The 22,326-nt window shown below is 61.9% G+C and overlaps 1 protein-coding gene across 6 annotated transcripts in view; it reads left to right on the top strand.

The window, feature by feature from the left end:
- The window catches only part of CAPN15 (calpain 15), an 87,634-nt gene that overhangs the window by 3,788 nt on the left and 61,520 nt on the right, over positions 1 to 22,326 (top strand). For 3 of the 6 annotated variants that reach the window (XM_068147257.1, XM_068147252.1, XM_068147254.1), the window contains exons 2-5: positions 4,984 to 5,316; positions 5,408 to 5,587; positions 8,128 to 8,168; positions 19,751 to 20,064. The exons of 1 other annotated variant lie outside the window; for it this stretch is intronic. In XM_068147257.1, coding sequence (XP_068003358.1) covers positions 19,889 to 20,064 — 176 coding nt within the window. In that variant the 5' untranslated portion in view covers positions 4,984 to 5,316; positions 5,408 to 5,587; positions 8,128 to 8,168; positions 19,751 to 19,888. Of the gene's footprint in view, positions 1 to 4,983; positions 5,317 to 5,407; positions 5,588 to 8,127; positions 8,169 to 19,750; positions 20,065 to 22,326 lie in introns of those variants that run through there. 2 more of the 6 variants (XM_068147253.1, XM_068147256.1) reach the window with 2 other exon arrangements.

Raw genomic sequence — 22,326 nt, 5'->3', positions numbered from 1 at the left:
GGCGCTGCTCCCAGCCGGGGCCGTGTGGAGCAGGGGGAGGCTGGGCCCGGGGGCTGTGGCTGGCTGAGGGGGCAGGGAGAGGGGAGGCTGTTTGTGTCCCAGCCCCGTGGTGCCCAGCAGCCTCTCTCCAGGCTCGCAGTGCTGGCAGGAAACTTGTGAAGAGCTGAGCCGCTGGGAGGCCTGGGAGAGGTCAGGCACAGTGCAGCCTCGGCAAAGCTGCTTATGCGGGTGGGATAGGTGAGTCACAGGCTTCCTCCTCCTCCTCCTCGTCATAATCCCACTCTGGAGAGCAGGATGTGCTGTCTGCCTGCTCCCCTGGAGCCTGCTGCATCTGCCTGGCCCTGCCTCAGCCTCGCTGCTGGCGCCGGGCCCCTGCCTGCGGCCGCAGCCCTCCCCAGGCCGTCCGGAGCCGGGCAGGGAGCAGCAGGCTGCTGCTGGGTTGCTGTCCTCCCCTTCTGGCTCTCTGGGGTGTTGGCATTGCCTGGCACTTAGCACTGGCAGCTGAGGAGGCCAAGGGAGGCAGAAGGGCTGTTGTCTGCACAGCAGAAACATTTAACTCTGGCCTTCACAGCTCCCTTCCCTGTGTGTTGGCAGCTCTGAGGCTGGCTGGGGAGGAGAGGCTGAGAGGGACCTCACTGATGTTTGTCTGAGAGGCTGGGGGCAAGAGGATGGAGCCCAGTTCAAGAGGGACAGGGAAGTGCTGGAGAGAGCCCAGGGCAGGCTGCAGAGCTGCTGAGGGGCCTGGAGCAGCTCTGGGAGCAGCAAAGGCTGAGAGCCCTGGGGCTGAGAGCCTGCAGAAGAGCAGCCCCAGAGGGCAGCTGAGCAATGCTCAGCAAGAGCTAAAGGAGCTGTGGGGGGCAAGAGGCTGGGGCCAGGCTCTGCTGAGTGCTGCCCAGGGCCAGCACAAGGGACATCAAGGGGCAGAAAGTGTCAGGCAGGAGGTTGGAGCTGAGCAGGAGGAGAAAGTTGTTTGGGGTGAGGCTGCTGGAGGCCTGGAGCAGGCTGCCCAGAGAGGTTGTGGAGTCTGCTGGTGTGGAGAGCTTCCAACCCCCCCTGGGCACTGTGCTGCTGGGCAGGGTGCTGGGGGTGCCCTGCTGGAGCAGGGGCTTGGACTGGCTCTGCAGAGCTCCCTTCCAGCCCCTGCCATTCTGTGCTGCTCTGTGGTGCTGGTGCTGGTCTCCAGTTTGCTCCTCTTGGGTTGCTTTCAAGGGTGAGGAAGGATTTTGTGTGCTGTTTCCTCTTGCTCTGGGGGGAAAAACCCAACCAACAACCTCCTGGTAGCCTGATGGTTGGGCAGGAGGGAGAAGGGGGAGCCCTGGCGAGGCAGTCAGCTCCACAGCAATGTGTCAGCAGCAGAAAGAGCAATTGTTTGCCTGCCTGTGCAGGGCAGAGCCTCCTCCTGCTGGGGCAGGCAGCCTTTGACAGCCCTGATCGTCCCTTCCCAGCCAGGCAATTAGCAGCACCTCGCAGTCTGTTGGATGGCTCCGGGGGGGCTTTTTCAACCTGACTCCCACAAACAGATCAGGGAGGCTTGGAAAGCTGCTTGGCATTGGCCCCTGGGGCTTCTGGAGGTTGAGTGCCTGAGTGCTGCTGTTTCCCATTGTGCTGTGGCCCTGCTTGCCTGAAGAGAAAATCACTGGAGGGGAGGGGAGGGAAGGGGAGGCTGCTTTTCACCAGCTGGAGCTGCTCAACTTGGCTTTCTAAAGACTGCTGCTGAGCCTCGAGGTTCACACATGACAACCCAGGCTTGGAGCTGGATCTGTGCTCCCCTGGCAAGTGCCTCTGCCGGTGCTGGGGCTCTGAGGAGTGCTCATGGAAAGAGCTTTGCTGTTCCTGCCCCTTCTGCCCTGCTCCATGCCTGCCCTGGGCTGCTCCATGCCAGGGCAGGGGGCTCAGTGGGAGGGAGGCCAGGCTGGCTTCTCACTTGCCCCAGGCACAGAGTCACAGAGTGCCAGGCAGGAAGGGACCCCAAGGACCTCCTGCTCCATCCTCTCTAGGTCCCAGAGCAGCTGGAATGAGCTGGCCCAGCCCCTGCCAAGCTGAGCCTGCACACTGCCCAGCGCTGGGCACTCCCCTGCTGCCCCTGGGAGATGATTCCAGTGCCTGCCTGTGCCCATGGGGAAACATTTCCCTCTGAGCCCTTAGCAGAGCTGCAGGGTTAGCAATACACATCCACAGATTCATGGAAGGGGTTGGGGTGGAAGGGACCTCAGAGATCACCCAGCTCCAAGGGACCCCTCCCACCAGCACAGGCCGCTCAGGGCCTCATCCAGCCTGGTCCTGAACACCTCCAGGCAGCAGGCAGCCACAGCCTCCCTGGGCAGCCTGGGCCAGAGTCTCCCCAGCCTCACTGCAGAGAATTTCTTCCTCCTCTCCACTCTCAGTCTCCTCTCTCCCAGCTCAAAGCCATTGGCCCTGGGCCTGGCACTCCCAGCCCTTGTCCCAAGTCCCTCCCCAGCTCTCCTGGAGCCCTTCAGGCACTGGGAGGCTGCTCTGAGGTCTGCCTGGAGCCTTCTCTTCTCCAGGCTGCACAGCCCCAGCTCTCCCAGCCTGGCCCCACAGGGAGGATCTGCAGCCTCTGATCATCTCTGTGGCCTCCTCTGGCCCCTCTCCAGCAGCTCCAGGTCCTTCTTGCTCTGGAAGGCCCAGAGCTGGAGGCAGTGCTCTGTCTTTGGGTTCACTTTGGTACAATAAAGACCAAGATCTTACTCAAAGCTGTTGTCCCCTGCAGTGCTGTCACACAGCTGCATTTCTGCTGCTGCTCTTCCTGCTGCATCAAAGTTTCCCTTTCAGTGCCTTGTTCCCAGTGCCAGCCCGGGTGAACAGAAGCTGAGGAAGGGTCTGGAGAAGAGGGCTGGGGAGGAGCAGCTGAGGGAGCTGGGGGTGTTCAGCCTGGAGAAGAGGAGGCTGAGGGAGACCTCCTTGCTCTCTGCAGCTCCCTGAGAGGAGGCTGCAGCCAGCTGGGGCTTGGGCTCTGCTCCCTAGGCTCAGGGGAGAGAAGGAGAGGCAATGGCCTGAAACTGTGCCAGGGGAGGCTGAGGTTGGAGAGGAGGCCAAATGTCTTTGGTGGCAGAGTGGTCAGGGCCTGGCAGAGGCTGCCCAGGGAGGTGGTGGAGTCCCCATGCCTGGAGGGGTTGCAGAACCCTGTGGCCATGGCAGCTGGGGCCAGGGTTTGTTGCCCATGGTGGGGCAGGGTTGGTGCTGGCCTGGATGTGCTTGAAGGCTTTCCCAACCCAAACAATTCCATGATTTAGATTTCCTGAGCACCTCCCAGGCAGCCTCCCAGGCTGTGGTGTGTGCTCTGCCAGCAGAAGGTCCTTCTGCTCCTGCAAGCAAAGCATTTGCAGAGCAGCAGTGCCTGGGGTGGCTTTGCTGGCTGTCAGCTTCACTCCCCCACCTTTGTGCTGCTCCTTGGAGCTGGCACAGGGCAGGAGGCTCCTTGTGTGCTGGGCTCTGTCCTCCCCCTCCATGGAGCTCTGCTCTGCAGGTCAAGGTCTTGCTCTCCAGCCTGTGCTGGGCCAGCAGGCAGGGCTGGGGCAGGCCTTGGGTTTCAGCAGAGCTCAGAGGCTTTGTTCTCAGGTGCTGGCTGTGGGCAGCTCCTCTGCCCAGCCCAGGCACTCCTGCAAGAGATATGACTTGGTGCTGCTGAGGCTGAGGGAGGTGCTGTGGGTTGCTCATCCCTCTGCTGTTTGTCTTGCTCCCTCCTTGGCTCCCCTGAGGCTTTCTAGGGAGTGGGAGCAGCTCAGCTCTGCTGAGTGGTGCCCAAGGACAGCACAAGGGGCAAGGGGCAGCAAGTGGCAGGCAGGAGGTTGGAGCTGAGCAGGAGGAGAAAGTTGTTTGGGGTGAGGCTGCTGGAGGCCTGGAGCAGGCTGCCCAGAGAGGTTGTGGAGTCTGCTGGTGTGGAGAGCTTCCAACCCCCCCTGGGCACTGTGCTGCTGGGCAGGGTGCTGGGGGTGCCCTGCTGGAGCAGGGCTTGGGGAGCTCCAGAGCTCCCTTCCAGCCTCACCCTGCCGGGATCCTGTGTCTGAGTGCCTCAGAGCTGCTGTGGGTCTGGAGTTCTCTGCAGTCCTTGTGCTGAAAGGATCAGGTTGGGCCTGAATCAATGCCTTACCTGCAGTGCTCCCTGAGTGGTGGCTCTTGCCCTCTCCCCCACAGCCTCCCTTTGCTGCCTTGACCAGCAGCACCCATCCAGGTGCTGGGCACAGGTGGAATCTCAGTGGTGCTGTGCTGGGAGAGGAAAGCACCCAGGGTGGCTGTGCCAAGGCTCTGTGCACCTGGGGGTGCTCCTGCCCTGCTCCCACAGAGGCTCCCTTCTGGCTGATTCTTTATCAGCTCCCTCCTTACCCACCCCAGGGGAGGTTGGGAGGCCGCTGGTGAGGCAAAGAGTTGTGGGCCAGGGTCTGGAGGCTTCCAGCTGCCCAAAGCCTGTCCTGAACCTGGCAGCGCTTGGGTGAAGCAGGACCTGTATCAGAGGGGTTGGTTGGAGAGCACAGATAGGAAGGAGTGAAGGGAAGAGGCTGAAGGGAGCGAAGGGAAGAGGCTGAGGGGGGCGAAGGGAAGAGGCCGAGGGGGGCGAAGGGAAGAGGCTGAGGGGGGCGAAGGGAAGAGGCTGAGGGGAGCGAAGGGAAGAAGAGGCTGAGGGGAGCGAAGGGAAGAAGAGGCTGAGGGGAGCGAAGGGAAGAAGAGGCTGAGGGGAGCGAAGGGAAGAAGAGGCTGAGGGGAGCGAAGGGAAGAAGAGGCTGAGGGGAGCGAAGGGAAGAGGCTGAGGGGAGCGAAGGGAAGAAGAGGCCGAGGGGAGCGAAGGGAAGAAGAGGCTGAGGGGAGCGAAGGGAAGAAGAGGCCGAGGGGGGCGAAGGGAAGAGGCTGAGGAGGGAGAGGTTTGCTGCCCCAGGGCGGTGCCTGCTGGGCAGGGTGGGCTGGGCAGGGCTGTGCCCTCAGAGGGTGATGTGCCCGGTGCTTAACAGCTGCTCTGTGTTTGAACAGGCCTGCAGTGTGCCCCTGCGGACATCCACAGCCCTGCCGCTGCTCGAGGGGAGCTGTGCAGAAGCCTCCTGCTGCCCCTGCTCCGTGCCTGGCACCGCCGGGGCCGGCCCCGGGAGGCCGAGCAGCCGCCGGCCGCGCAGCCTGAGCCCGGCGCCGCGGACGCAGCTCGCAAGCCTTCCGTGAAGCTGCCGGGAGCCGCAGCGGAGCAGCTGAGCGGAGCCCGAGGCGGATCGGGATCGGGTCCTGCCTGCAGCAGGAGCCAGCTGGATGCTGTGGGAAGCCCTGGGGGAGCCGTGGTGGCAGCGCCGCTGACTGCGGGCGCCGGCATGTGAGGTGGGTCGGGTGCCGGTGCCATGCTCCCCCCACCCCGGCCCCTGGCGGCTCTCTCTTCTTACCTGCCTTTGCTTTCCTCTCTGTTCCCCAGCCTGGGGCTGCTCCTTCCTGCAGGCTTGGTGTGCTGCCAGCAGCCCTCTGCAGAGACCTCCTAGCATGCTCCTGCGGGCGGGCTGCCCGGCCGGTGCCCGCAGCGCCCGTCCCGCCCCGCGCACGCCGGGCTGACCGCGCTCCGCCGGCCGCCGCGCCTCCGCAGCAGGAGCTGCCTTGGGTGAGAGGCTTTGTCTGACTGCCCCTGGGGCTGGGCTGGGCTGGGCTGGGCTGGCAGGGGCTGAGAGGAGGGTTTGTGAGTGTGGTTACTCTGCTCCCTGCCTGCCTGCCTCGTCTGGGTCCCTCCGCTGAGCGCTGTCCTGCCTGGCTGCGGGTGGGGGCCAGCTGCTGGGGGCCACTGCTGCCCACTGCTGCCCTGCTGCTGAGGGAGAGGCTGGAAGAGCAAGTGGGGCCTCTGTGGGAGCAGCCTGCCTGCTCCCAGGCTGGGAAGGAAAGGGGTCTCAGAAGCTCTGCCTTGCTTTGCCTGCCCAGGGTGGGCTCAGGGAGGTGGCTGTGGTGCCCAGCTGGGCTCCTTGCAGCCTGCTGGCTCAGAGCCTGCTCTGCAGGGACAGGGCAAGGGGGTGGGAAGCCACTCTCTGAGCTGCTTGTACCTTTGGGTGACACCTGGGGTGGGCCCTGCAGGAGAGCTGCTGCTGGTGGTGTCCTTTGTGTTCAGCTGAGGTAGGCTGAGGTGGCACTGGCCAGGTCTTTGGGGTTACCAGGTGGGCTCTGAGGGGCTGTGTGAGGCCCACTCTGCTCTGCTTGGCCTTGCCTCAGCCCCAGCAGAAAGCCTGCAGGGATCTCTGACACTTCAGTGAGGTCAGGCCATGAGCTTTTGGGGGAGTGACTGGCACCAGGCAGCTGTCAGCCTCGGTCTGTGCTGTGGGTCCTGCTCCTTAGGGCCTTGGTGGTGCAGCCTTGGGGTGTCTGGGCAATGCCACTGAGGGCCTGCACAGCCCTTGTGCCCCCTTTGCCCAGCCTTGCCACATGGGGGGCTCCAGCAAGCAGAGCCTGGTGGGGTCTGCAGCAGGAGGCAGCTGGCTACCTCTGCAAGGCATTTGAGAGGGACTGCTGGAAGGGCAGCTCCTCTCCAGCTGTACTGAGGCTGCAGGGTGCTGCCAGCTGCCCTGGGTCAAGAGGCCAGCCCAGCACTGGCTCAGGGTGCCTTGGGGTGCCTCAGGTGTGATCTGGAGGTGCAGAGTGGTGAGCAGTGGTGTGGTTCCCCTCCATGAGGGTCTCCCCCTGAGCTGTGCTAGAAGAGGAGCTGTAGAGGAGCTGTCTCTGGCTTCCCTGTGCTCTCAGCAGCCCCTGGGCCATGTTCAGTGCTTCTGCTGGGTGGCTGTGCTGGAAATGCCAAAACTCAGGGCTGGCTGCCAGGCCTTTACCTCTGCTCTTGCCTGAGGCACAGCCAGGTCTCAGTGTGGACCTAGAGGGAATGGATGGAGGCTTGAGGAGGGCAGATTGAGGCTGGAGAGGAGGAAGACATCCTTTGCAGTGAGGCTGGGGAGACTCTGGCACAGATTGCCCAGGGAGGCTGTGGATGTCCCCTCTCTGGAGGTGCTGAAGGCCAGGCTGGATGAGGCCCTGAGCAGCCTGGGCTGGTGGGAGGGGTGCCTGTCCATGGCAGGAGCTTGGAGCTGGAGGAGCTCTGGATGATGTTGAAGGTCCCTTCCAACCCTCCTGTGGTTCTAAAGCCAGGCCAGCTGGGTGGGCCTGAGGCTGTGGTGCCTGCTGACAGCCAGGAAGGGCCAAGCTGCATGGAAATGGCAGGAGGAGCTCCTTGAGTGCTGCTGCCCTTGTGTGGCTCTGGCCAGGGCAGTGCTGTGAAGCCTGGCAGCTGCCTCTAGCAAGGAGTGCAGCTGACTGTGGCCTGCATAGTGAGGCCAGGCTGAGGGAGCTGGGGGTCTGCAGCCTGGAGAGGAGAAGCTCCAGGGAGACTTCAGAGCAGCCTCCCAGTACCCTGAAGAGGCTACAAGAAGGCTGCAGAGAGACTGTTTGCAAAGGCCTGCAGGGGCAGGAGGGGAGCAGTGGCTGAGAGGGGAGCAGTGGCTGAGAGGGGAGCAGTGGCTTGGGAGGGGAGCAGAGCAGATTGAGCTTGGATGTGAGGAGCAAGTTCTGCCCCAGGAGGCTGCTGGAACCCTGCAGCAGGCTGCCCAGGGAGGTGGCTGAGGCTCCAGCCCTGGAGATGTTCCAGTGAGGCTGGAGAGGGCTGTGGGCACCCTGCAGGGGGGTTGGACTGGATGAGCTCTGGAGGTCCCTTCCAACCCATTCAGTAATTCCAGGCCAAGTGGCAGCTGTGCTGTCTGTCTGTCTGTCTGCTGTGGGTAGCATGCAAGCTGTGGCTGCATGCTGAGGGGGCAGCAGGCTCAGGGGGGTGCAGCCCCCTCCTCCATCTGCTCTCCCACACTCTGCTGCCCAGGCCTGTGCCTTGGGGGTTCATGGGGTGTGAGACCCCCAGTGCTGGCTGCACCTCTGCTGCCCTCTTCACCAGCTTGTGTGTCAGCCTGGCATGACCTGGAGGTGCAAGCCCTGGGTGTGAGCTGGGGTTTGTGCCAGGCCTGGGCACCTCCAGCCCTCCCAGTCCAGCCTGGGAGTGGTGGTGAGCAGCTTGCTGGGTCATCAGCTCCTCTGTCCTCCTGCTGAAGGCAGTCACCCTGTGCAGCTCAGGAGCCTGCCCAGGAGCCAGCTGCTGGAACTAACTCTCTGCCTGTTTCTCCTCAGTGCTTCTGGAGCAGCTGGGCCAGAGATCTGCTCTTTGAGAGGTTAGAAACTTCCCTGTGACCTCCAGTGTCCACTCCTGCTGTGCTGCTGCCTTGTCCCTGTGCCACTGCAGATGAGAGATGACTTGCACATTTCTTTCTCCTGCCCTGGTTTGCTGTAACCTCTGTGTCCTGCACTGCTCCTGCCTGTGGATGCAGCCTTGTCCTGAGAGCTGTGTTGGAAGCTGCTTTGGGTTCTTGTCTTTGCTGCTGTGTTGTGCAGGAGGCTGGGCTGGCTCTGTTCATCTCTGTGTTGTGCTGTTCTGAGTGTTTGAAGTGCAGGAGGAGCTCTGAGCTGCACAGCTTGGCAAGAAGAAAAGCCCAGAAGGGCAAATTGTAACCTGGGCTGCAGCCAGAGCAGGCTGGGCAGAGGGCAGCAGAGGGGATTCTGCCCCTGGGCTCTGCTCTGCTCAGACCTCCCCTCCAATCCTGCCTCCAGCTCTGCTCTCCCCAGCAGCAGAAGGACACAGAGCTGCTGGAGAGAGGCCAGAGGAGGCCACAAAGATGCTGCCAGGGCTGGAGCAGCTCTGCTGGGAGCACAGGCTGAGGGAGCTGGGGCTGTGCAGCCTGCAGAGGAGAAGGCTCCAGGGGCTCCTCAGAGCTGCTGCCAGGAGCTGAAGGGATCCTGCAGGAAGGCTGCAGAGGAACTTTTGCTGAGGGGGTCTGAGGCAGGCCCAGGGGGAAGGGTTTGGAGCTGAGGCAGAGCAGGGTTAGAGTGGAGCTGAGGAAGAAGTTGTTGAGTGTGAGGCTGCTGAGGCTCTGGCCCAGGCTGCCCAGGGAGGCTGTTCCCTGGCTCTGGTGTTTGCAGGGGAGCCTGGGCTGGGCACTTGGAGCACTCAGAGCCCAGAGCTCCCTTCCAACCTCAGCCCCTCTGTGAGCCTCACAGGGGGCAACTCCCTGAGCACATCCAAATCCAAGCAGGCTGCTGCTAAAATCCAGGCAGCTGTGCTTGCCCCAGGGCCCAGCCCCAGCTCTCCTGCATGGCCACTGCCCCACAGAGCCTGCCAGGCCTCCCACAGCTGATGCCAGCCTGGAAGCCTGGTGGCTGGGAGTGCCAGGCCCAGGGCCAATGGCTTTGAGCTGGGAGAGAGGAGACTGAGAGTGGAGAGGAGGAAGAAATTCTTGGCAGTGAGGCTGGGGAGACTCTGGCCCAGGCTGCCCAGGGAGGCTGTGGCTGCCTCCTGCCTGGAGGTGTTCAGGACCAGGCTGGATGAGGCCCTGAGCAAGCTGTGCTGGTGGGAGGGGTCCCTGCCCATGGCTGGGGGCTTGGAGCTGGATGATCCTGAAGGTCCCTTCCAATCTGAGGCACTTTTTGATTCTATGATTCAGCATTAGGAGGTTCAAAAGAGCACTTGTGGTGCTCCTGTCCCTTGTGGGGTGTTTGGCCCTGCTGCTTGTGCTCCTCAGGAGCAGCTGAGTCAAGGTGAGGCTGCTGGGGGAGCGCAGGCAGGCAGTGCCTGGCTCTTCCCCGTGGCTCTGTCTGCATGTTTCCCTCTAGCTGGGAATGTGCAATAACAACAGTTCTGTTCTGCACAGGCTGGCAGAGCCTCAGACAGGAGAGATCTGCTGTTTACCAATCAACACTCTGCTGGAAGTGAGAAAGGGGAGGGGAAAAAAAAACCCCCAAAGTGGTTTCTTGCTGCTGAGTAACCCAGAGAGGAGCTGAAGCCTTGGGAGGGGGGCTGCAAAGCAGGGGGAACTCAGGGGACATGTGTTACTCCAGAGGCATTCCTGCTGGCAGGAGGCCCAAAAGTGCCTCTGTTCTCCCTGCAGAGCAGCTCCCATGGAGCCCAGCACAGGCTGGCAGGGAGCTGGGAAGTGCTGCCTGCTGCCCCTGTGTGAGCTGCTGCCTCAGCAGGGGCTGCTGGGGGGCTCAGCACCACTCTGCCCCCAGGCTGAGGAACACAGCCAGGAGAAGATCAGAGTCACAGCATGCCAGGGGTTGGAAGAGAGCTCTGCAGATCATCCACTCCAACCCCCTTGCTCCAGCAGGGCACCCCCAGCACCCTACCCAGCAGCACAGTGCCCAGGGGGGGTTGGAAGCTCTCCACCCCAGCAGGCTCCACAACCTCTCTGGGCAGCCTGCTCCAGGCCTCCAGCAGCCTCACCCCAAACAACTTTCTCCTCCTGCTCAGCTCCAACCTCCTGCCTGACACTTTCTGCCCCTTGCTGTCCCTTCTGCTGGCCCTGGGCAGCACTCAGCAGAGCCTGGCCCCAGCCTCCTGCCCCCCCCAGCTCCTTTAGCTCTTGCTGAGCATTGCTCAGCTGCCCTCTGGGGCTGCTCTTCTGCAGGCTCTCAGCCCCAGGGCTCTCAGCCTTTGCTGCTCCCAGAGCTGCTCCAGGCCCCTCAGCAGCTCTGCAGCCTGCCCTGGGCTCTCTCCAGCAGTTCTCTGTCTCTCTGGAACTGGGGAGCCCAGAAATGGACCCAGGACTGAGCAGAGTCTGGCCCCAGCCTCTTGCCCCCCACCCCTCAGGTATTTATAGACATTGATTTGATGCTCTCTGGACTCTGCCCCAGGCCTCTCAGGCTTTCTTCCTAGCTCATCATCCTCATAGCTTCACCATCCTCTTAGCTCTGCCTTGGACTCTCTCCAGTAGTCCTCCTTGACCTGGGGAGCCCAGAACTGGGCTCAGCATTCCAGGTGTGGTCTCCCCAGGGCAGAGCAGAGCAAAGGGGCAGGAGAACCTCCCCAGCCCTGCTGGCCACACTTCCCTTGCTGCAGCCCAGGCTGCTGTGGTCCCTCTTGGGGAGAGGCAGGGCTGGGCATGAAATGTAGCTCAGTCCAACTCACCTCCTGTCTTTGAGGCTCTTCTGTGTTAAAGCTGAGCCAGAAGGAGTTTGAAGGCAGCTGGCAGAAGGCAGTGATAGGACTAGGGGGAATGGAATGAAGCTGGAGGTGGGGAGGAAGTTCTTTCCCATGAGAGTGGTGAAGCCCTGGAATGGGTTGTGCAGGGAGATGCTTGGGGCCCTGTCCCTGGAGGTGTTTAAGGCCAGGCTGGATGAGGCTCTGGCCAGGCTGATCTAGTGTGGGGTGTCCCTGCCCATGGCAGGGGGGTTGGAGCTGGATGATCCTGGTGGTCCCTTCCAACCCTGATACTGTGATACTATAGAAGGTGAAGATGCTGGAGGCTGCCTTTGCAGGCCCCACTCTGCTGCTGGCCAGAGAGCTGTGCTGCTGCTCTGCCCTTGGCTGAAGCACAGCAGGAAGCTGCTCTGAGCTCCTGCTCCATGCTGCTTCTAGGAGTCCAGGTGAAACCATCCCCTGAGCTCCTCAGCAGCCCCTCTGCAAACCTGTGTGCAGGCAGCTAACTTCATCCCCCAGCAGCTCTGCAGGCAGCACCCCACTCCTGTGTCACCCCATGCCTTGGGGAGCAGCTCAGGGGCAGCTTCCTGTCCCTTGCCTTTCCTCTGAGGCCACAGCACCTGGCTCTGCTCTCAGCCCTGCTGCTGCCCCAGCACAAACCTTTGGCTGGGGAAGGTTTTGCCTTTTCCTCCATTTGTTTTGTCAACAGCAGCTGGAGAGGAGCCAGGGGGTGCCCAGGGGGGCAAGAGGGGCAGCAGCAGCCTGGGCTGGAGCAGCAGTGGGGTGGCAGCAGGAGCAGGGCAGGGATTGTGCCTCTGGGCTGGGCACTGGGGAGGCCACAGCTTGAGTACTGGGTTCAGCTCTGGGCTCATCACTGCAGGAAGGAGATTGAGGAGCTGGAGCAGGGCCAGAGAAGGGCAAGAGAGCTGGGGAAGGGTCTGGAGAAGAGGGCTGGGGAGGAGCAGCTGAGGGAGCTGGGGGTGTTGAGCCTGGAGCAGAGGAGGCTGAGGGAGACCTCCTTGCTCTCTGCAGCTCCCTGAGAGGAGGCTGCAGCCAGCTGGGGCTTGGGCTCTGCTCCCTAGGCTCAGGGGAGAGAAGGAGAGGCAATGGCCTCAAGCTGCCCCAGGGGAGGTTTATGTTTGATGTGAAAAGAGAATTCTCCCCTGGAAGGGTCCTGAACCACTGCCCCAGGCTGTGCCTGGAGGTGGCTGAATCCCCAGCCCTGGAGGTGTTTCCTGCACCAGGGCAGGGTTCAGGTTGGACATTGGGAGAAACTTCTTCCCTGGAAGGGTTCTCAAACTCTGGCCCAGGCTGCCAGGGGGTGGCTGAATCCCCAGCCCTGGAGGTGTCTCCCAGAGGCAGAGCTGTGGTGCTGAGGGCCATGGCTCAGCCCCAGCCTGGGCAGAGCTCAGGAGTGGTTGGGCTGGAGGAGCTGGAAGAGCTTTGTCAGCTCTCCTGAGTCTGCAGTTTTCCCTGTGCTGTCTGGGGCATGCCCACAGCCCAGTGCCTTGTGACCCTGCAGGGCTCTTGGCCCTGGCAGGTGTGGCAGTGCCTCCTGTGTCACAGGAGTGTGCCCCAAAGCCCCCAGGAAGCTCTCTGAGAGAGTTAGAGGCCTCCAAACCCTCCCCCATCCCAGCTGAGTGCCAGCTGCTGGCACATCCTTCCTCCTACCCCTGTGCCTGCTCTGTCCTTGGAGGTACCTTCCCTCCCCTCCCTGCCAGGAGCTCTGCATGGAGCTGGAGCTTGCTGGCACCTTCATGTCCTGCCAAGGCTGCAGCACTCAGGCAGGTGAGGGCAGGAGCAGGGAGCAGCAAAGCTCTGTCCCTGTGGGGACAGCTGGGGCTGTGCAGCCTGGAGAAGAGAAGGCTGCAGGCAGACCTCAGAGCAGCCTCCCAGTACCTGAAGGGCTCCAGGAGAGCTGGGGAGGGACTTGGGCCAAGGGCTGGGAGTGCCAGGCCCAGGGCCAATGGCTTTGAGCTGGAAGAGAGGAGACTGAGAGTGGAGAGGAGGAAGAAATCCTTTGCAGTGAGGCTGGGGAGAGCTGCTGGAGAGAGGCCAGAGGAGGCCACAGAGATGCTGCCAGGGCTGGAGCAGCTCTGCTGGGAGCACAGGCTGAGGGAGCTGGGGCTGTGCAGCCTGCAGAGGAGAAGGCTCCAGGGGCTCCTCAGAGCTGCTGCCAGGAGCTGAAGGGATCCTGCAGGAAGGCTGCAGAGGAACTTTTGCTGAGGGGGTCTGAGGCAGGCCCAGGGGGAAGGGTTTGGAGCTGAAGCAGAGCAGGGTTGGAGTGGAGCTGAGGGAGAAGTTGTTGGGTGTGAGGCTGCTGAGGCTCTGGCACAGGCTGCCCAGGGAGGCTGTGGCTGCCTCCTGCCTGGGGGTGTTCAGGGCCAGGCTGGATGAGGCCTTGAGCAAGCTGTGCTGGTGGGAGGGGTCCCTGCCCATGGCAGGGGCTGGGAGCTGGGTGATGTTGAAGCTCCCTTCCAGCCCAACCCCTGCTGTGACTCTGTGAAGCCCCAAGGCCCCAGCTCAGGGCAGGGCACCTGCCCAGCGTGGAGCATCACATTCTGCTGGGCTGCTTTGCACCAGAGGTCCCACAGGCTGTAGAGCTCCCAGGGGGACAGCACCTGGGATGTCTCCACCCTGCAGCTGCCTGAGGTTGGATGTCTTGTTGCTTGGCAGCTCTTTGGCCTTGTGGAAGCAGAGGGATTGTCCATCCTGCCTCCCCTGGGCTTCCTTCTCTCAGGGCCATCTCAGCCTGGGGAACACAAGGTGCCAGTGCCAGGTGCTGCCACCCTGGCTGTGTGCCTCTTGCTGTGCACACAGAGGCTTGAGCTCCTTGCTTGCTTCACTGGTGCTGTTCCATATCTCCCTCCATGACATTGATGAGGGGACAGACAGACAGAGTTTGCTCAGCAGCTTTGCTGAAGACATCAAGCTGGGAGGCTTGGCTGAGGCTGCTGCAGGCTGTGAGGCCATCCAGAGACTTGGGCAGGCTGAGAGCTGGGCACAGAGGAGCCCAAGGAGGCTCAGCCAGGAGGAGAGCAGAGCCCTGCAGCTGGGCAGGAAGAACCAAGTGCAGCAGCAGAGGCTGGGAGGGGATCTGCTGGGGAGCAGCCCCAAGGAGAAGCAGCTGGCAGTGCTGGGGGGCAGCAAGGTCTGCAGGGCACAGCAATCTGCCCTGGGGGCCAAGAAGGCCAAGGGGGTCCTGGAGGGCATTCAGCAGAGGCTGGCCAGCAGGGCCAGGGAGCTTCTCCTCCCCCTCTGCCCTGCCCTGAGGAGACCTCCCCTGCAATATTGCATCCAGCTCTGGGCTCCCCAGCTCAGCAGGGACAGGGATCTGCTGCAGAGAGCCCAAGGGAGGCTCCATGGATGCTGCAGGGCCTGGAGCACTGCCTGGGGAGGAGAGGCTGAGAGCCCTGGGGGGGCTTAGTCTGGAGAGGAGAAGGCTGAGAGGGATCTGATCAATGGCTCTCAAGAGCTGAGGGCTGGGGGTCAGGAAGGAAGGGCCAGGGCCAGGCTCTGCTCACTGTGCCCTGGGCTAGGCCAAGGGGCAGTGGATGGAAACTGCAGCCCAGGAGGTTCCACCTCAGCAGGAGGAGGAACTTCTGCACTGTGAGGCTGCCAGAGGCCTGGAGCAGGCTGCCCAGAGAGGTTGTGGAGTCTCCTGCTCTGGAGCCTTCCCAGCCCTGTCTGGATGTGTTCTGTGTGCCCTGTGCTGGGTTCTGTGCTCCTGCTCTGGCAGGGGGCTTGGGCTGAATGATCTCTTTGGGTCCCTTCCAAGCCCTGACCTCCTGTGAGCTGTGGTAGCTGTGACACCACCAGGCCCTCACTGGGCATCCTCCTCCATCCCTGCACCTCCCCCATCCCTGCTCACCCTGCCCCCCACCAGCAAGCAGCTCCTGTGGGGACAGCTGGGGACATCTGCCCCTGTGCCTGGTGGCAGGGCTGGGAGAGGATCCTGTCCTCCTGCTGTGTGGAGTGGTCTCCCCCAGCTCGATGCCCCAGGCCAATGCCAGCCCCTCCCCAGCTGCCCCTGAGCTCCTTTGTGCTCAAGGGGTGTGGGTCACATCCTGCAGTGCCCAGAGAGGAGGCTGAGTGAGTGGGGACTGCACCAAGCTCCTTATTTCTCCCTGCAAGCAGCAGGTTGCTGGTGAGGGAGAGCAGAGAGCTCCTCCTTTGCTGTTGGGAGAGGTGCCAGGTGCCAGGCAGAGGGCAGAGAAGGGCTGGGACTGGCAGCTCCAATGGGAGCAGGCAGGCTCCTGCTGCTGGCCTGCAGTGGGCACAGCTTTGAGGGCTGCTTCCCCCCCAGGCCCAGAGGGAGTCCTCTGCAGGCAGAGCTGCTGGGGTGTGTTCTGGCTGGAGCTTGCCTGGAGCAAGGCAGGAGGTGAGAGGGGCCTTTGTTGCCAGGCTGGGGCAGTGGAGGAGCTGATGAAGGGGCAGAGTCTTGTCCCTGAGGCTGGGAAGCAGGAGGGGTTGGAAGGTGAGGCAGGAGCTGTGCTGCAGGGCTGTAGAGAGGGTAAGGAAGGGAGCTGGGGGGGATCCCAGCACAGGGAAGGGGGGACCAGAGTCTGCCTTGCTGCCTTGCTGCCACTTTCCTCAGTGGGCTGGAGCTGCTCCAGAGACCTCTGTGACTTCTTCCTGCTGCCTGCCAAAGGGAAGAGCTTGGGGCTGCTCCTGGGAGGATGCTGGGAAGGATGCTCCTGCAGCTTCCTAGATCCCCTGAGGCACGTGAGCTTAGTTCCCTTGGCTTCTGGGTTCTGCTCTCTTCAGAGCCAAAACCTACTTTGAAGCCAGAGGGAAGGGAAGGAAAGGGGGTTGGGCAGCCCCAGATCCCCACCCTTCCTGCCTGCCTGCCTCACTTTGGGTGGTGTGACAGAGGAACTGGGGCCCAGAGGGTCAGGAGGAGCTCTCTGGGAGCATCCAGGCTGCTGCTCTGCGGCAGGAGGAACCTCCATGGGAAAGCTTTGCCACCCTGACCTGCTGTAAGTGCCTGCTCCTGGGGGGAGACACAGCTTGAGGAAGGGTCTGTGAGTGCCTTGGAAGAGGCCAGATCCACTCTGGGTTTATTTTGGGAGCAGTATTTTGGGAGCAGTTAAGCAGCAGGGGCTGGGAGCCGGTAATTGGTGCAGCTGCAAGGGGCAGAAAGCCCAAACTCAGCAGCTCCCTGAGGGGGCTTCAAGTCTTCATTTCCATGGGTGAGACCCACCCTTCTCCAGACACTTCAATCTGTTCACATTGTTGCTTCCTCTCCTGAGGAGAGAGGTGGAAGCAGTGCTTTAGTAATTAGGAGGAAAACCCTGCTCCTTCCTACCAAGGCAGAGGAGCTCTTGGCAGGATGTTCCCTGTGCACAGCTGAAGCCTGCCCCTCTCCCAGCATCCCTCCCCCAGCATCCCTACCCCTCTCCCAGCATCTCAGTTGGTGACAGAGTCCCCAGGAGCCAGCAGTGGTCCCTGGCAGCCCAGAGCCAGCTGAGTGCTGAGCTGCAGCCAGAGCAGGGAGAGCAGCAGCACAGGGAGGGGATTCTGCCCCTCTGCTCTGCTCAGCCCCCACCTGCAGCACTGCCTCCAGCTCTGAGCCCCCAGCACAGGAAGGACCTGGAGCTGCTGGAGAGGCTCCAGAGGAGGCCACAGAGATGCTCAGAGGCTGCAGAACCTCCCCTGTGGGGCCAGGCTGGGAGAGTGAGACAGCCTAGAGAAGAGAAGGCTGCAGGCAGACCTCAGAGCAGCCTCCCAGTAGCTGAAGGGCTCCAGGAGAGCTGGGGAGGGACTTGGGCCAAGGGCTGGGAGTGCCAGGCCCAGGGCCAATGGCTTTGAGCTGGGAGAGAGGAGACTGAGAGTGGAGAGGAGGAAGAAATCCTTGGCAGTGAGGCTGGGGAGACTCTGGCCCAGGCTGCCCAGGGAGGCTGTGGCTGCCTCCTGCCTGGAGGTGTTCAGGACCAGGCTGGATGAGGCCCTGAGCAAGCTGTGCTGGTGGGAGGGGTCCCTGCCCATGGCAGGGGCTTGGAGCTGGATGATCTCTGAGGTCCCTTCCAACCCAACCCAGTCTATTGTTGTATGATATCCTGGGGCAGGGCACCTGCCCAGGGGGAGAAGCTCCTCAGCAGCAAGGCTGAGTGTTTCCAGAGAGGCTTCCTTCTTCACAGGCTTCCTCAGCTCCCCCTCCCCTTGGGTGTTGTCTCCTTTCTCACCTTTCCCCTCCAGTGCTTGGTGTTAGCCAAAGGTGTTCCCAGCCCGGCCCGGCCTGGCCTGGCCAGCACTCAGCTGCAGAGCTGCCACTCCTCTTTGCTTTCAGACAGGTTCATCCTCTCCCCTCCTTGAGCCAACCTTTCCCCCCCATGCATTGTTTGTCCCTTGGCTGCCCTCCCCTGGTGTGGGGGTGACCCTGGGGGGGAGGATTTGCTGCTTTGCCTGGAGAAAGCCGATTTGGCCCAGCGCTGGCAGCCAGGCAGCCCAGCCAGCCCTGGAGGCTGCTCCAGCTTAGCCAGGTTATCCTCCTCCTATTTATAGATGCCTTCTTCTGCCCAGCTCCACACCCCCCCCTGCTTTAAAGCAGGCCTCCAGCCTCTCCTCTCCCCGCTGAGCTGCGTCTGGAGCCGCGGGGCTGGCAGGGGAGGCTGGGCTGAGGCTCCACGCAGGGAGCCGGCAGGGATGCAGGCAGCAGGGCTGTCTCTCACCTCTGGGGGTGAGCTGGAACTGGCTCACCCGTGGGGAGGAGGAGGAGGAGGAAGCAAAAGGTTCTGCTTTCCCAGCTGGAGAGTCAGCTGAGGAGGTGATCTCCAAGCAGCCTGTGGAGCTGCTTTATTTGGCTCTGCTGGAGGAGGGAGGGAGGCTGTTCACTAACTGAGCATCCTGCCTTCTGCTTCCCTCAGCCTGCCGTGAACTGCACAGGGCTGTTTCTACCCATCCCACCTGTATTTACTCTCTGATGGAGGAGCTGAAGCCTTGAGGTGGGAGGCAGAGCTTGTTCTTCAAGCAGCTCTCTTAGTTGTGGTCCCCATGCCTTTGGAGCAGCTCCTGGGCCGGGGCAGCAGCGTGGTGCCGGCTCCCGTCCCCCGCTCCGCTCCCGCTGCTGCTGCTTGGCAGCGCTCTTCCCCTGCCCTCAGATGGCTTTCATTTAGACAGAAAACTCAGATTTGTTACCAATTATCTGCTTGAGTAGCAGGGAACGAGAGGGGAAGCGCCAGGGATCCACTTTGGCTTGGATCTGCCGAGGCCAGGGGCGGCCTTGCTGCTGGGCAGGCAGCAGGGAGGTGTTGGCTGAGGCACAGCAGGCAGGCAGAGCAATTAAAGCCAGGAAATCCGGGGGGAGGGGGGGAAAATGATGTTCCTGGGCTTTCCTTTGAGCTTGGGTTTGTTAGTCCAGCTCTGCAAGAGATCACCACAGAGCAGGGAACATCCCCCAGCTAATGGCCTAATGCAGGCACATTCCCCATGGTAGGCTGGGAGCAAACTGCACCTGCTCCTCCAGCAGCCTCAGCCCACAGCCTGTGCTCTCTGAGGGCCTCCCTTGATCCCTTAGATCAAGCCTGGGATTGAGAAACTGAATTTCAGGAGCCTCTGCTTCAGCTTTTGGGTTGTTTTTTTTGCCTTCACAGTACAAAGTAGTTTCTTGACAAAGGTCTTTCTCTAATCCATTCATCTCTGTAAATCCTGGTGGCTAATTGAAGCAGCTCAGCCCTGCTCATTCTTCCTTGGTGTCTTCTTCCTACACATTCCTTCCCCTGATCCATTCCCCCTGACATGCATCCAGGCTGCTCTGCCTCTGAGGAGGGGCAAGGCCATGCTCACATTTCTTTGGCTAATGAGAGGGACACCCAATGTTTCTGGAGTTCAGTTGTGGGGATGCTCAAAGAAGGAATTCTGAGGGGTAGGAAAGGGAGAAGGAGAAAAGGAGGAGCAAGCAAAGCCCCAAACCTGCTTCTGTGGGCAGGGCAACGCTCAGCAGCAACCCAAAATAGGCTTGAGATGAAGGCCTTGAGCTCCCTGCTCTGGTGGGAGGTGTCCTTGAGCACCCAGGTCTGCTGGGAGGTGTCCTTCAGCCTTGAGCCCCCAAGTCTGCTGGGAGGTGTCCCTGAGCCCCCAGGTCTGCTGGGAGGTGTCCCTGAGCACCCAGGTCTGCTGGGAGGTGTCTCTAGGCCTTGAGCAACCTGCTCTGGTGGAAGGTGTCCTTGCCCATGGCAGGGGGTTGGAACTGGACAATCTTTAAGGTCTCTTCCAACCCAACCCAGTCTACGTTCTGTGTAAGGCATTCTGTAGCCATAGAATCCATACTGGTGCAGATTCCCAGAGGGTTTTCAGCCTTCCTGCGGTGCTGGTAGGGAACAGGCCAAGAGGGAGCCCCCAGCTCATGCTCCTCAAACCCTGCTGTGCCAGTCAGAGCCCGGGGCTTTCAGAGCAGCCCCTTGGTGGCTGTGATTCCAGGGGCTGCTGCTCTGAGCTCCAGGCAGGGGCTTGCTTGCTTCCCCCGTTTGCTGCTGCTTTCCCGTGGTGGCCCAGGCTTTCTGCTCGGCTCTGCTGTGCTGTCCTTGGGCTGCTTCCCCGCGCCTGCGAGCGGCCGGTGGTGAAGTGCGGAGAGCCGCTGCGGGAGGCAGCCCGCGGGGCGCCGGCGAGCGCCGGCCGCCAGCATGCAGGGAGCGGCTGCTGCGGCCGGGGGGTCGTTGCTCACCTCACACCTTACCTTTCTCTCTCTCTCTTTCCTTTTTGTTTTTGTTCCCCCCCCCTCCTCCTCTTTTATTTGTGTTTGTCCTTTGTTTGCCCCTCTCCCCCTCCCCGGCTCCCGCTCAGAACCGAGCTCCCCTCTGCAGTCGGAGCTTGCCGGCAGCCCATGCCGCGGCGCCTCCGAGCCGCCCCCCGCCGCCGCCGCCGCCCCGGACCTAACCTAGGCTAAACCTTCCCGGTGGGCTGGCTCGGGGCGGGGGCACCATGGGGAGCTCTGCCTCGTCGCTGGCCGCGGAGACGGAGTCGGACCACGGCTTCGCGGGCGCGCCCTACCCGGGGCACCCTGCCGTGAGCTGGTGCCGGAGCAGCCCCGCGGGCCCCGTGTGGGACGGTGCCCTCCTTGCCAGGCAGCACCAGCAGCTGCAGCAGCGGCTGCGAAGGTAAGGAGGAGGGGAGGAGCCTGCTTGCCTGCTTCCCTCGCGGCTTGAGGCCAGGCCCCCTGCTCCAGGGACCGAAGGTGCTTTGCATCCCCGCGGCGGCTTGGCTGCAGTCCCCCTGGCAGTCAGAGCTGCGGCGAGCGATGCCAGGCCTTGGCCTTGGCTCAGGGCTGCTGAGGGCTCCTGCAGAACAGGCTGCAGGACTTGGCCCAGCTCTTCCTCCTCACCTCAGCTGGGAAGTGGCTGCTGGGGAATGGGGTCTCAGGTTGCCTGTGACCTTGTGGCTCCCTTCTGAACTCACCCTGTGAGGCTGCTGGAGGCCTGGAGCAGGCTGCCCAGGGAGGTTATGGAGTCTCCTGGTGTGGAGAGCTTCCAACCCCCCCTGGACATTGTGCTGCTGGGCAGGGTGCTGTGGGTGCCCTGCTTTGGCAGGGGGTTGGGCTGGGTGATGCCTAGAGGGTCCCTTCCAACCCCCTCCACGCTGGGATTCTGTGATTCCATGGCCTGCAGGTGTCCCAGATGGAGAACTGTGACCCCAGGTTGGGTGACAATGAGGAGCAAGAGTTTCTGAACCCAGAAGGACAGGAGAAGCTGGTTTGGAATCATGGAATCTCTTGGGATCACAGAATCATTTGGGATCATGGAATCTCTTGGGATCACAGAATCACTTGGGATCATGGAATCATCCAGGTTGGAAAAGACCTTTAAGACCATCCAGTCCAACCATGAACAACTATTTTCTGGCAGAAGCAGTGAAATGCTTTTGACCATCAGGTCCAGAGGTACAAAACACACCAAGCCAGACAACTCTGAAAGAGAGCTCAGTGTTTCCAGCCCTCAGTTTCCATCTCTTAGGTTGAAGGTTGGACTCTGTGATCTTAAAGGCACCTTCCTTTTCTTCTTAAAGGCCAGTGGGCTGCATCAGAAGATGTGTGGCCAGCTGATGGAGTGAGGAGATTCTGCCTCTTTATTCTGCTCTGTTGAGACCTCCCCTGTAGGGCTGGGTGCAGGGCTGGAGCACTCAGCACAGGGAGGACCTGGAGCTGATGGAGCAGGTCCAGAGGAGGCCATGAGAATGCTCAGGGGGTTGGAGCAGCTCTGCTGTGGGGACAGGCTGAGGGAGCTGGGGGTGATGAGCCTGGAGAGGAGAAGGCTCCAGGGAGACCTTAGAGCAGCCTGCCAGGACCTGAAGGGGGCTACAGGAAGGCTGCAGAGAGACTGTTCCCAAAGGCCTGCAGGGCCAGGCCCAGGGGCAATGGCTGCAAGCTAGAGCAGAGCAGATTGAGCTTGGATGTGAGGAAGAAGTTCTGCAGCAGGAGGCTGCTGGAACACTGCAGCAGGCTGCCCAGGGAGGTGGCTGAGGCTCCAGCCCTGGAGCTATTCCAGGTGAGGCTGGAGAGGGCTCTGGGCAAGCTGATCTGGTGGAGGATGTCCCTGCTGAGTGCAGGGGGTTGGACTGGCTGAGCTTTGGGGGTCCCTTCCAACCCAGCCCATGCTGTGATTCTCTGATTCCAACCAAAGCAATTCCATGATTGTGTCCCTCCTGGATCCCAGCCCCTCACAGGTGTCTCTGAGCCACCCCTCTCTCCCTTCCCCATCAGCCACTTGCAGTGAGGAGTTTCTCTTGGTGCTGGAGGGCTGCTGTCCTGCACTCAGTCTCTGACAGGCTGAGAGGTAGTCAGGAGCACCTCAAAGCCCTGGGCCTGGCTGCTGTGTTCTGTGCTAGTTGTCCTCCAGCCTTCACCTCATGCCTGCTCTGTGGGGGCTGCAGCCTGCCTGGCTCTCTGTCCTTGCTTCAGTCTGTTGGGAGCTGCTGGCCTTTGAGGAGTAGCTGCTTGCTTCTGAGCACCCCCAGCCCCCTGTGGCTTTCACTGGGGGCCTCTGCTGTGGTGGTCTTGTAGGAGCTGCTGTGTAGTCCTCCTTCTGCTGCTGGCAGTGCTGGAATGTGCTTCCTGGGGGCTGGGGCACGACTCTGGGAGCCTCTGAGAGGAGCAGTGTGGTGCTTGGCTCCTGTGCAGCCCTGTCTGGGGCTCCCTTGTTGAGCTGGTAGCAGTGTGGAGCCAAGCAGCTGGCGTGGGCTTGGCGTCCTGGCAGTGCCCAAGAGGCCTTCAGCAAGGCTGCTTTGGGCAGCTCCCAGCAGCTCCTGCTCTCTGCACCGACCTTGGGGCCTGGGGCACAGCTCTGGTTGGTCACCTGCCCTGTGTGAGGTTGTCCTGTGTAGCTCAGAGGGGTCCTGAGACACAGCTGGCTCCTTCCTGCAGGGTT

The sequence above is a fragment of the Melanerpes formicivorus genome, unplaced genomic scaffold, assembly GCF_026170545.1.
Source record: "Melanerpes formicivorus ecotype bairdi unplaced genomic scaffold, bMelFor1.0.p_v2 SCAF_14, whole genome shotgun sequence".
Taxonomy (NCBI): Eukaryota; Metazoa; Chordata; class Aves; order Piciformes; family Picidae; genus Melanerpes; species Melanerpes formicivorus.
This window is presented reverse-complemented; position numbering and strand designations above follow the sequence as displayed.